We start from the raw sequence: 13418 nt of genomic DNA, 5'->3' as shown, positions 1-13418 counted from the left end.
CCCATATCGGCCAAATTCCACAGAAAATTTTCCCTAAGAGTTGAAAGGTTGCCTGACTTCCCGGCTATTAACAAAAAAACAAACAAACAAAAAAAATTATAAAAAATGGACAAGCCTTTCTACTTAATGAGAACAATGAGTAAAAGAGTGTGACATTATTGTCTATTGCTTATGGTCGTTTTCAATGAAATGCTTAATTTTAGAACAGTATAACGAGTCCATACTTCTTCTTCTTCTTTTCCTTTCGGCTTGTTAATTGACATAATTTACAGAGGGGTTTCTTGTCTGCGTGCGCTGTTCTCATGCATGACGTTGATAAGAATTCATCAAATAACACAAAAGTAGAAATATTTTGAGACTGCAGGTCTATGTTTTTCCTTTTTGTTGTCTTTTTTTGTGTGATATTGACATGGAAAGGTAACTAGTGATGACAAAATGTAATGATGGTCATAGAACCAGAAATGTAATGCAAGATAGCACAGAAGAAATAAACACATCTTTCTCCAGGTTGCTCAGTAAAGGCGCAAATTATAGCAATTTTAAGGAATGAAAAAGAGCACATGTGACGGTATGGCCATGTACAAAGACATTCATACTGTATTTTGCTGTGAGAGAGGGAGTTAGAGAAAGAAAGATGCAGATGGTGGATTTTGGCTAAATACTCAGCTATGTAATAAGAACCACATTTAGAGCTCTGAAATATGCTTAACGTGGCAGAGGTCTGCACACAAAACCCACCCACCAGCCCACATATGCATACACACACACTCGCACATCCACAAATGCACACATGCAGACATGAACACACGAGGAGACTAAGAGAATGATATCTCTTCAACGAACTATAATACACGTACGGTATGCTCTCATGTTCTCTCTGCTAGCTTTAGTTTATATCATTACAATTTCTTTTTAGTTTTTACTGTTAAAAAGTCTGATACCTCCATGTCAGTGTCTTCTTCTTAAAATCATAATTCATTCACCAGCCATCTATGGGATACTTTAATAAATACTTTTCTTCAAATAACTTTCTCACTGAGAGCAACAAAGAGTTTTGATGACAATGATCATTAATTCTGTCAGTATGATTACAGAGGTCTCACTGTAGTCAGTAAGCAATTAAGTGCAACACGAGCCCAATTCTTCATTCAAATTCTACGATATCCCATTGACTTTTTACTGTATTTTAAAACTTATCGTTAGATCCGGATGTATTTGAAAAATGTTTTTTTGTGATTTTGCCTTGATACTGTACACCACAACAATGGATTTGCAATAAAACAAAGATATGATTAAAGTGTAGACACTCATTTTTAAATATAACCATCATTTTGAATACCTGGATGAAAATAATTAGTCGTCAATAATTGCCTGAAGTCTGGAGCCCACGGACATGACCAAATGCTTTCCTCACTGGAGATGTTTTGCCAGCAGTAACCTTTAGTTAATACCTATTTAGGAGTCTTGCTGCCTTCATATTTATCTTCAGTACCGTAATTTCTCGTGTATAATGAGCATTTCCCCCCCACCCCAAAAAAAGTCAAAAATCAATGGTGCGCATTATACATAGGTATAGGGGAAAATAAAAAAAACATTCCCATTTCATGCCGCCATGTAGAGGTTATGAAAAAGCGGTACACGTTCATTTTAATATGCCACTGCCACCTAGAGGTTATGAGAAAGGTGTACACTTTCATTCTAATATGAAATATGCCACTTAGAAGCTATGAAAATGGTGTAGCCTACACTTTCATTCCAATATGACAGAGGTACGTATGACTGCATAATATGTACAGTTGTGCTCATATGTTTACATAACCTGGCAGAATTTGTGAAATATTTATTTATTTATTTTTTTTAAATACGATTGATGACTAATTTCCTTATGGTTATGTTTTGTTTAATGATAATGCTTGTTTGACAGTTTAATTTGAATCCCATTAAAATAAAACTAAAGGTGTTTCGACTGGCCCTTCATGTTTTCTTTAAATAATTGTACCCATCTTACTAATTCTGCCCGGGTAATCAAACATATGAGCACAACTGTGTGTTTTCTCATTTACTAAATAAAAGTAGGGCTGTGAATTTCAAAATAAGAGCACGTAAATAAAAAGAAAGTATTACGTGTTGAAATAAAGTTCTTAACTTCAGAATAATTATTTGAAAAAACTAACAAAATACGGATAATACTTCATGTTTTGAACGTATGGGTAGAAGCAAAATCATGCATTGTAAAAATGCATCATATATAGGTAGAATGGTTTTCCAGAATTTTGAGGTGAACTTTGGGGGTGCGTATTATACATGGGTGCGCATTACACACGAGACATTATGGTAGATTATAATCATGCTCTACTGCGTTGAGATCATGCCTTCAAAAAGTTGTGAGTTGCCTTAGCAGTATGCTTAAGGTCATTATCCGCACTGTAAAGTACCATACTATCAATTTTGTAGCATGTAGCTGAATGTGAGCAGAATGTAAGTACATGTACAGCCCTACACACATCACAATTGTTGGTCTTCTGTCAGCAGTCACATCATGGATCAACACCAGTCATACATGCAATTTCACAACACAGTTCTTTTAACTTCTTCATGTTTATGATTACGATACAAAAAAAAGATAATATGGTCATCCAAATTAGTTGTCGCTCTATGAGTTTCTGTGAAACACAAAGACATTTTAAAGGCAAAGTGGCATATTCTTTAAAGAACCTTCAGCATCCAGATGTCCTATATTTCACTTGTAATTTCTCTATGTATTTTTACTCAAGAACATGAAACTGACAGTCATTTCCAAAAATATCAATCTGTTTTGGAGCAATCAGTAAATAACTTTAACCCTATAACCTTTTTCATCACAAAAATATATACACTGCCGTGTCCTGGTGTGACTTTAGAGGGAGAAGTGGAGCATAGCCAGTGTGGACAGAAGAATGTACTGTTCTATAAAGTGGCAGTATTTACTCATATTTTATATATTGTCGCCGTCAGGCAAAATCCCCACCTCTAAAATGACAACTTTTCAGGAAATAAAAAAAACATCTTGTTTGAGTTTCCAAACCCCACTTTTGTACACGTTGGAATTATACTTTATATTTTTATCATATATGCACACTCACATCCCTCACAATGCAACAGCACCCGAAACTTATGTTCAATGAGTAATTTAGGAAGCTAAAAATTGTATTATGCTGTCGTTGATTGGTGCTGGGTGACAGCCGTCCACATCACACGCTTCGCTCAAGCCAAGCTATCATATACTGTACCGTTGCTCACTCACATCAACACTACAGAACCCCATAATTATGTTCACTTGGTAATTTAAAATGCTAAAAAAATAATCTTTAATTTATTACAGTGTCATTGATTGAAATGGTACAAACATGGCACCAGCCAGGCATGCCCATCAAAGTCACACAACTCTATCACCGTCCAAAAAGCCTTTAACGCCTGTGTCACATCATCTTTCCATACTGCTTTCCAAAGGTGAGCAAAGGAATCAATACAACATTGAGCTGAATAAACCCACATATATAGATGGAAATTAATCTGCAGGCACTTCGGTCATGCGGCCGTCTTCCTTCTGCAACCAAGCCATATAGCAATCGGTTTTAAAAAAAACAAGCCTACCCAAATGTCTCCAACCTCACAACAGTCACTCGTTATTGTCTGAAAAAACATCCAGACTTTCAATATAGGCAACAATTATGCTGCAGAACACGTACTAGTTTAACAAGAAAATGTGTTCGTCCTCCGTCACTGATGTCAGGAGGCTCACGCAGGTTTAGAGCTGACTCTATTTTGGGGGGAACTTTTTCTGCCGACATCATTTTTAACTCCAAAACAATGGAATGACTGCCAATGTTCACAGCATTAGAAAGGTCATTTAATACCCCATTTGACTGATCTCAACCCAATACAGCATGCTCTTTGCTTACTGAAGACAAAACTGAAAGAAGCATCCTGAACATTTGAATATTGCTTTCTAATAAGTGGAAAGTAACTGAGAATTTTAGCTAAGTGGGAAACACAAATCTGTTATTGTGGAGTTTATAATCACTTTATCAATAGTGTGGACAAGGGTGATGATGACAGCAACCAATACCATTTTCATTAGGCACACAGCTCTTAGCACTGATACAAACATCACTGAAACCAACTCAAAATACAGTAGTAAACACCCCTTTCTGCTGAACAAATAAAACGAGACTTCTGGTTTATATTTCACAGCTGCAGTTACAGTACTTTCACTCTCCTTACCACATGAACCTATTGACTCCAACAGATGAAAACGTAAGAATGAGACTCACTCATACGCATGCACACATACACGCACACAGACACACATGCCTGCTCACGCGACCTGCAAAAGAAGCATGTAGCATCCTGCTTTCTTGCAAGAGAGTAGCTGGAGTAGCGAGAATGAGGGGGGAGAGAGACAGAGAGGAACAGAAATGAGAGAGAGAGTGAGAGTGAGAGAGAGAGTGACAGAGAGAGAGAGAGAAGAAACATGGACTGTATTCACAGGGGTACCTGCTCTACCATGTCGCCTCTGCCTTCCATGCACATCCAGCTGTGCTATAAAGTCCAGCCCTGCAGTGTTTGCCTACAGCTAGCATCTATTATGGATCGCTCCGTGTATGTGAGTGTGTGTATATGGGTAAGTGTGTGTGAGTGAGCAGCAGGAGGAGGTGCTACTGAGAATGACAGAAGCATTCCTTAAAACTGTCCATGATTTTTTTTTTCTTTTTCTGCAACTCTCTCCCAACTTCCACTCTCATGTGGGTTTTCTGCCCAAGGTCTAACCTTCAGTGGTACTACTCACATACTGTATTATGAAAATTGTTTTTAGGCATCATATACTCCATGCTATCTCCTGTAAAGAGGAACATTATTATTGCATTTTGACATCATTCTCTAAATGCGGTATTGTATTTCTACAAATACGTTTTGTCAGCATAAATGTTTCAAACAGATAAGCACAGCACAGGTGGTGTCGTTTTTTACACCAACCATTACATTATGCTAAATAAGTCGGAAGACCTCCGACTTAGAACACACCATATGCCAGTGAGGAGGAAGATGGAGAAAAACAGTCAACGCAGAGAACCCCCTGCTGGTCCCACTGAGCAATCCATTAGCTGATGTAGATGTGCAGATGTGATTGATGAAACTCCAAAAGCTCTTCAGTGGATTGTTTTCCCATAAAATACTCATTTTCATACATCCATGACTTGGTACGCTACCAACCTTAGCAAAGCTTACTAGTAAAGACAGAAATCAGATCATTGGCATAAGGAGAAAGAAACTTCTGCCAGTCGATCCCCAAATTTCATCCCAGCCAATTCGTAATTTATTTAGATTGCCTTACTGTATGGCTTTGGAACTGATTTAATTAAATATATCCCATAGGAATTAATGGTAAAATAAAGAATTAAAGGGAAAAGAAATTACCCAAACTGATGCCATCATAAATAGGGGTGTCCCAATTTTGAGATTGAAAATCGGTCCAATGTCAGCAAAAAAACAAGGATCGGATCATATCGGACGGGATCTAAAATCTCCCGCCAATATCGGGGCTAAAATCCTGTAGTCTGTAATCAGGGCTAAAATCCAGGCCTAAGGTGCGAACTAAAGTCGTTTCTTGACACTTCAGTTGAAGTTCACTGTAAAACTAAAGAGACATAACAGGAGAATTACACCTATTGAATGTTCAAATACATCACAGACTTAAGTTTCTTTCTTTGTTTTTGGTCACAGAAATCGCTAGCTAAATGCTAACACACAATGAATGAAAAACACCATTGACGAGCGAACGAAAACTCACATCAAAATCGCAGCAGTTATATCTCTCAAAATAAGGAATTCTGGGACACAAATGATGACTAAACACATACAAACCAGCAATATACAAACACACAAAAACAACTTAAATAAGTTGAGTAAATAGATGTGTATCATGTAAATAAATACATTAATCCTGCAGTTCATATTTCATTTTCATTATTCTGCATAAGTATGCGATTATGTTACAAAATAACTTTCAGGGGACATTTGATTTAGCAAGGACAGGGATATTGTCAGTGGTTTCTGCTTCAACAGCAAGTTCATTTGCTGATCCCAGTAGCGCATTTATGTGTGTCTGAAGTTTTATTCTCTTTTTGAGTTAGTCCACTTCAGCCTGCATGACCCTCCCTTTTTGTGTTTGCTCTCTCTTCTTCTCTTCCTCAAGTTACAAATGGCAACTCTGACGTGCAAAGCGTTATCGTTACTTGATCATCTGTACCTTAGCTCCCACACCCACATGGTGCAAGTGATCTACAGTTACCCACTCAGCAATCGAGGTTCTCTTCATGTTTTTGACAACAACGTTCTCATTCATTGAAAACCCTTCTTCAACGCAATAATTCTTTGGCCAATTTCTAGTCGTCAGCTGTGCATGGAAGAAAGTGTGCAGTCACTATCACCCATCCTCACTTGTTTTGCACATCCAAGCAAAGTCGCTGAACTGGTTGAGGATTATGTCGAACTCGTTTTTTTTCTGACCTGTCCAGCACTGGAGATAATCTGTAAGCACAGTTTGAGCTGTTTCTGACAAATTTCTTCTCTGTAATCTTCTGTGGATCCAGCCATGCTAGGTGTCTCTCCAAAGGTGTACTTCAGGGTGCATTTATCCAGCAGTTTTTTTTTTTTTTTTTTGTTACAGCTGTGACAGGAACTCCTCGGTTTCCATCCTAATCAAGAGAGCATCTCGCTTTGAAACCTTTGTCTTTACTTTCAAATCTGAAATGCAGTAAATCCTATATTGATAATGGAAGCATCTTTGAGACTTGCTTGTTCCTTGAACTCTTCAAAGAGCTTCAGTGAGGTTCTAACCCTCATAAGTGTTTCGTCAGTGACAAATCTCCGACGGAGATGCTTCAGTGTAGTGAGTGTAGTCGTCTGCCAGGTTCGGTAGCATGATCAGATGGATATTTTATTGGAAAAGGCTCTCATTCTCAGAGATGGAGAGTCGAGTCATTGTGACATGACTTGACAAAAAATAGAACACTTGACTTGGACTCGGGATTTAAAGACTCTGGACTTCACTTTGAGACATGATGATTTGAAGATTTGCTTGTTGTTCATTGTACATGTTTGGGTGAAAGATTCGAGTGCACCCAGGGAATGGCATTGGCATGACTGGAGGATTCGCTTGTCAATTATTCAAAGCCCTACCTCACTGCAGAGAAGCACGGCCTCTCATATCACAGTTTCCATTTCCCATACTTTCCCAGACTTGGACATTTAGACAATAAAATTACATAGTATTCTGAACCCATAGCCGTCTTGTGATATTTGCTGTAATCTGAAATCTCAGTTGATGTCATGCACCATTAGTTAGTTAAATACTCCCTACTATTATAATGAGATGGATGAAACACACTTTTATATTCAAATTTTTATTGTTTATAATGGGCTAGTCTACATAATTGTATTTCATTTTTTTTATTCTATTATGCTTTTTAAGATTTTCTGACTCCATCTATTTCTATTGCTTGACTACAATGTCAAGAAAGAATCGTGTCTCTAATTTGCTCTTTGCTTAACTAATTATGATGTTTACATGATGTCTTTTTCATCTCCCCCACTATTTCCAAGTTAATCACACATATGTACAGCATGTAGCAGGTTATGGTGCTCTAAAGGTCAGCAATAAATCACAACGCAAAGGGAGAGCTAGTATACACAGACTTGTGGATAGGCTCACACATATACACACTGTCAGTGTATCATCCACAGATCAATGGCTCACTAAACTGGCATGGCCTTCTGACTGTCTGATGGCTCCGACACACAAAGAGGAAGGTATGTGTATGTTTGAGAAGGGAGTGCATGAACAGCTGAAGAAAGGGCGGGATCACGCCTGGTGTGTGTGTGTGTTTGTGTGTGTGTGTGCATGTGTGTGTGTGTGTGTGTGTGCTGCATGTGTGTTTTTATTGGTCTTGTAGTTGACAGATGGTTTGGGATGAGAAGAGGCAAGGTGTGACCGAGGGGAGCTACAGCAAAGAATGAAGATTGAACACGCACGCACACACACGCACACACACACAACCACACAGCATCTGAATGAGTCAGCCAGACTCCCACCATCATCGCCGCACCACCCTACACTGAAATTTAAAGAGCAGTGCAATTTCTATTATATCTCACTGATTTGTGTGCATATCCACAATTTGGGAGATTATCTTGCTGGTTCTTCGAATATGAGAACAGAAACTCGCTTGTGTTATGTGGTGTATGCATTTCACTTGTGGTTTAAAGCGTTTGCACCCTTCCATTAAAGAAGAAAAAATCACAACGGTTGCTGAAATAATGAAAATCACAAATTGATTTATTTGGTCCAACAGAATTATTTTAAAAAACAAAGTAATGAAAATAGCCTGAAAAATAATTATGGTACCCTTGACTTCATCCATCCGTCCATATTTTTCCACTCAGCCAGGGTCGGGTCGCACGGGCAGCAGACTAAGGAGAGACGTCCAGACTTCCCTTTCCCCAGTCACTCCATCCAGCTCTTCCTGTGGGATCCCGAGACATTCCTAGGCCAGTTGAGCGACATAGTGTCTCCAGCATGTCCTGGGTCCTCCCCAGGGCCTCCTTCTGTTTCACCTCACCAGGGAGGCATCCAGGAAGCATCCTAACCAGTTACGCGAGCCACCTCATCTGACTCCTCCTGATGTAGAGGAGCAGCGGCTCTACACTGAGCCCCTCCTTTATGACTGTGGTTCTCACCCTATCTCTAAAAGGAGCGCCTGGACACCCTGTGGTTCAAACTAATTTCGGCTGCTTGTATCCGTGATCTTGTTCTTTCGGTCATGACCCAAAGCTTGTAGCCATGGGTGAGTGTGGGAGCTAGGGCTGTCACTATCATATCTTTTTAGAATCGATTCTCCCATTTTTAAAAAATGTTTTTTTACTACTAACATGCATTTGGTTTTCATTTATGAGGGATGGACTTCGATCGTAAACTATATATGTTGGTACTAAGTGTATGGTATAACTTGGTGTACAGAATTTGAGACAGCAAAATGCTAAATGCTAAACGGTTAGGAATTGTGATTAGTATTACCATTCTCGATAAAAAAAAACAAAAAACGCTAACTATCATTCAGCTCACTCACAAATCATGTTATATGTACATTACACATCAAACAGTGTCTTAACAATCATTTACAGATACTCATCTTGTCATTTTTGGCAAAGTTTATTACAGGCGGCAAAACATGTTTCCGGGCGGAACCTTTTTTTTGTTATTTGGGTTGAGCTTCGAGGTAGACATTTTTTAAGTAGACTAGCCGAGTTATTAGATTTTTTTTTTTCCCCCAGTCCTAGTGGGAACGTACATCAACTGGTAAATCCAGCGCTTCACTTTTTGGCTCAGCTTCTTCACCGTGACAGACCGATACAGAGTCTGTATCAATGCAGACGCTGCATGAACAAGAGCCCAAGATACTTGAACTCCTCCACTTTAGGTAGAATTTCCTCCACAACACCAGAGAGAGCATCTACGCCGACAGAGGACCATAGCCTCAGAGTCTCACCCCGACCGCTTCACACTCGGCCGCAAACCGCTCCTGCAAGAGTTGAATATTGCAGCTTGATGGAGACAATAAAACCAAATAGTTTGCAAAAAGCAGAGAGATGTACTGCAATATTGAGGCCACCAAACGGGAGCCCTTGAATCTCCTCGGTTGTGCTTTGAAATTCTGCCCTTCAAGGTTATGAACAGACTCTGTGACAAAGGGCAGGCTTGGCAGAGTCACACCCTAACTCGAAACTAACTCGACTTATTGCTGGCAATGCTGTCCAATCTCTAACACAGGTCATACAGTTCATACATCGAACCTGGAATAGAAGGTTCTGATCCAACTCAGATTTTTTTAAATAAAATTTATATATCCCCGACACACACACACACATACACACCAAGTGTGTTATTTGTGCTTGCCGTTGTGTCCACTGCATGTGCCAAATGCATAGATAAACTACACTATTTAACAAAGTGCTGCTTTAAGTAAAAGTATAATCGAATCATTATAGGCATTCACTTTAGAGGGGCTATGGTTAAGCCACTGATTAATTGTCAATACGGACATGTATGGCTGAACACTTCCTGCTCTGGAACAAGTTCAGAGTATCCAGAAGTCTCTAACAACACCGCGAAAAGTAAATGATTTCTTACGTCACTTTTTTGAAGAAACACAGTAAAGAAACTGACATCTGATTGGCCAGAAAAATTTAACGTACAAACTACAAGAAGTTGGGCAGCTAAGACACATACTATGCAATGAAGATAATAGACTGTTGGAAATATCCATCAATCCATCCATTATCTGAGCTGCTTATCCTCACTAGGGTGGCGGGAGTGCTGGAGCCTATCCCAGCTATCATCGGGCAGGAGGCGGAGTACACCCGAACTGGTTGCCAGCCAATCGCAGGCCACATAGAAACAAACAACCATTTGCACTCACATTCACACCTACGGGCAATTTAGAGTCGTCAATTAACCTACCATGCATGATTTTGGGATGTGGATGGAAACTGGAGTGCCCGGAGAAAACCCACACGGGGAGAACATGCCAACTCCACACAGGCGGGGCTGGGGATTGAACCCCGGACCTCAGAACTGTGAGGCAGATGCTCTGACCAGTCGTCCACCATGTTGGAAATAAACCAATACAATTTCATATAAGTGGTAATTAGTGTTTAGGCCTGCAGAGTAAGACTTGCTGGCTCTGACTGCACACACTGGTTACTTGTATGTTGGAGAAGTACAATATATCACAGGGAAAAAAATCTGTGTAATGACCTGCATTTGCAAAGGTTTGTGTATATGAATGTACAGTATGTTGATACTGAGCGGTGAAGTGGCATGTGCCACTTTTCTGAAACATTGTTGATTATCTTAATAAGCTCACAGATGTCATTCCGTTGACGGGATCAGTGTTTGTACTTTGTTGCATCTGAAATCCATCATAACCACATATGCAACTAGATAACAGAGACGGTGGCTGCGAAAACACTTACGATGGCTTGGTAATATCCACCAGCCATCTGTGGGAGAGTGAGACTTGTACCTCACACAAAAATCTGTGAACAATGCTGTTAAATCACCACTTTTTAATAGCAATTCTGTGTTTCCTTTTATGACTTAGAAAAATGTTCATTCAATGCAATGTAATTGTGTCCTTTAGGAAAATATCTGGATCATGAACCAGTGTTAAAATGAAATATCTATGACAGTCAAGACTTTCAATCAACAACAATGTAGTTCCAGTGTTTTTAAAAGCACATGATTAACCCCTTTTTTTACATTCCCCTAAAGGCTTGATAGCAGGCCTGTAACTGAAAGGACATTACTTTGAGTGATTTGAATGCCCCCTCCTTGAGCCGTTACCTTGTCGTGGTGGCGGATTTTGTGTGTCCCAATGATCCTAGAAGCTAAGTTGTCTGGGGCTTCACGCCCCTGGTAGGGTCACCCATGGCAATCAGGTCCTAGGTGAGGGACCAGACAAAGCACGGCTCCAAAAACCCCTGTGATGAACAAAATAAAGGGACATAGGTTTCCCTTGCCTGGACACGGGTCACAGGGGCCACCCTCTGGAGCCAGGCCTGGAGTTGAGGCTCAAAGGCGAGCACCTGGTGGCCGGGCCTGCACCCATGGGGCCGGTGTGTGAGGTTGAGAAGTTCTGACTAGATATAGTCGTGCTCGCCTCCACACACAGCTTGGGCTCTGCTACCAGTCCTCTTGAGAGGGGTTGGATTTTCTTCCACTCTGCAGTTGCCCACGGTGAGAGGCGCCGAGCAGGTGTGGGTATACTTATTGCCCTCCGGCTCGGCTCCTGTACGTTGGGGTTCAACCCAGTGAACGAGAGGGTAGCCTCCCTCCGCCTTTGGGTGGGCGGACAGGTCCTGACTGGTGTTTGTGCCTATGCACCAAACAGCAGTTCAGAGTACCCACCCTTTTTGGAGTCCTGGAGGGACTGCTGGAGAGCGCTCCCGCTCGGGACTCCATCGTTCTGCTGGGGGACTTCAATGCTCACCTGGGCAATGACAGTGGGGCCTGGAAAGGCGTGATTGGGAAGAAACGGCCCCCCTGATCAGAACCCAAGAGGTTCTGTTATTGGACTTCTGTGCTCACCACGGATTGTCCATAACAAACACCATGTTCAAGCATAAGGGTGTCCACACATGCACTTGGCACCAGGACACCCTAGGTCCCAGTTCGATGATCGACTTTGCGGCCGCATGTCTTGGACACTCGGGTGAAGAGAGGGGCGGAGCTGTCAACTGATCACATAGGTATCATATAGAAATGAAATTCACTGAATTTATTTATTGTTAATATTAATCTTCCAAACACGTACAGCTCTTTTGTAATTAAGATTGAATACAGAGAAGGTGCATTACCTACAATTATTAGCGATTTTATAGATGATTCACTGATTTTATGCTTCATATCAAGCAATAATTATCATACCCCATGTTTAATTTTGATAAGGATGGTTTGAAAAAACAAACACACAAAATGAACTCATCTCTTTTATCATTATTATACTGAATGCCAGTTTAGGTTACATTGTACTTTCTATTGTTTTTTAAAAAAAATATTCATAATATTTTGAAATATAATAATCAATATAAACACTAATGATTTTTACATATATTTATCTAAAATGCATCATCATTGCCATGTCTCTTTGAAGGAACTTTAAATGGTATTCAATGATCCAGTGAACAGAGAAAATCAGTAAAAAATTTACAGCAGATATTTTGCGGGTGCTTCACATGGATGTAATATGATTCTGTCAATATCTCTTACTGAAAAACTGACTTCATTGTGGGACATAATCTACTATTCTTAAAAAATCCATGAGCTAATTCTTTTATATTGTTATATCTATTTTAACCTATATTATTACATCTAATTGAATCAAATTTTAGACCGTTATTCAAGTTACTGTGGACAAGGAAAATATAGACATTTTATGGGTGCTTCATACATACCAATATTTGTTTTTGACTTCATTATATAAGATCGTTCAAATGTACAGAGATTATTGAATAAATCTTTGAACTATGTTGTTTTCCCAACTTTTAATGTCCCATGTCTTGAGATGATCCACACCAAGTTTGAAGCAAATCGTTAGCCGCAAACGCCATCTCAAGAGTTAAAATGTTAGCGGCGGCCCTGAGGTGTGTTAACTTTAACGTCAAGTTAACAGCCGGTTAAAGTTAACCGAGTTTTGGACAACAAGATAACGGTGCCATTAAAGTTAACGGTCGGTTAAGTCTACTTAACCAGTGGTTAAAAAATATGTTTTGAACAACGGGCCCAGGTTGCAATCCATTAGCTCTCCCCTGCCATAACG

The 13418-nt window shown here is 39.9% G+C and overlaps 1 protein-coding gene across 18 annotated transcripts in view; it reads right to left on the bottom strand.

Moving 5' to 3' along the window:
* Positions 1 to 13418, bottom strand: part of rbfox1 (RNA binding fox-1 homolog 1) — a 372506-nt gene that overhangs the window by 74660 nt on the left and 284428 nt on the right. The window contains exon 1 of one of the 18 annotated variants that reach the window (XM_061749588.1): positions 4537 to 4652. The exons of 16 other annotated variants lie outside the window; for them this stretch is intronic. In XM_061749588.1, the coding sequence (XP_061605572.1) occupies positions 4537 to 4572 (36 nt within the window). In that variant the 5' untranslated portion in view covers positions 4573 to 4652. Of the gene's footprint in view, positions 1 to 4263; positions 4404 to 4536; positions 4653 to 13418 lie in introns of those variants that run through there. One more of the 18 variants, XM_061749592.1, reaches the window with a different exon arrangement.

The sequence above is a fragment of the Phyllopteryx taeniolatus genome, chromosome 16 (genome assembly GCF_024500385.1).
Source record: "Phyllopteryx taeniolatus isolate TA_2022b chromosome 16, UOR_Ptae_1.2, whole genome shotgun sequence".
In the NCBI taxonomy this organism is placed as follows: domain Eukaryota; kingdom Metazoa; phylum Chordata; class Actinopteri; order Syngnathiformes; family Syngnathidae; genus Phyllopteryx; species Phyllopteryx taeniolatus.
This window is presented reverse-complemented; position numbering and strand designations above follow the sequence as displayed.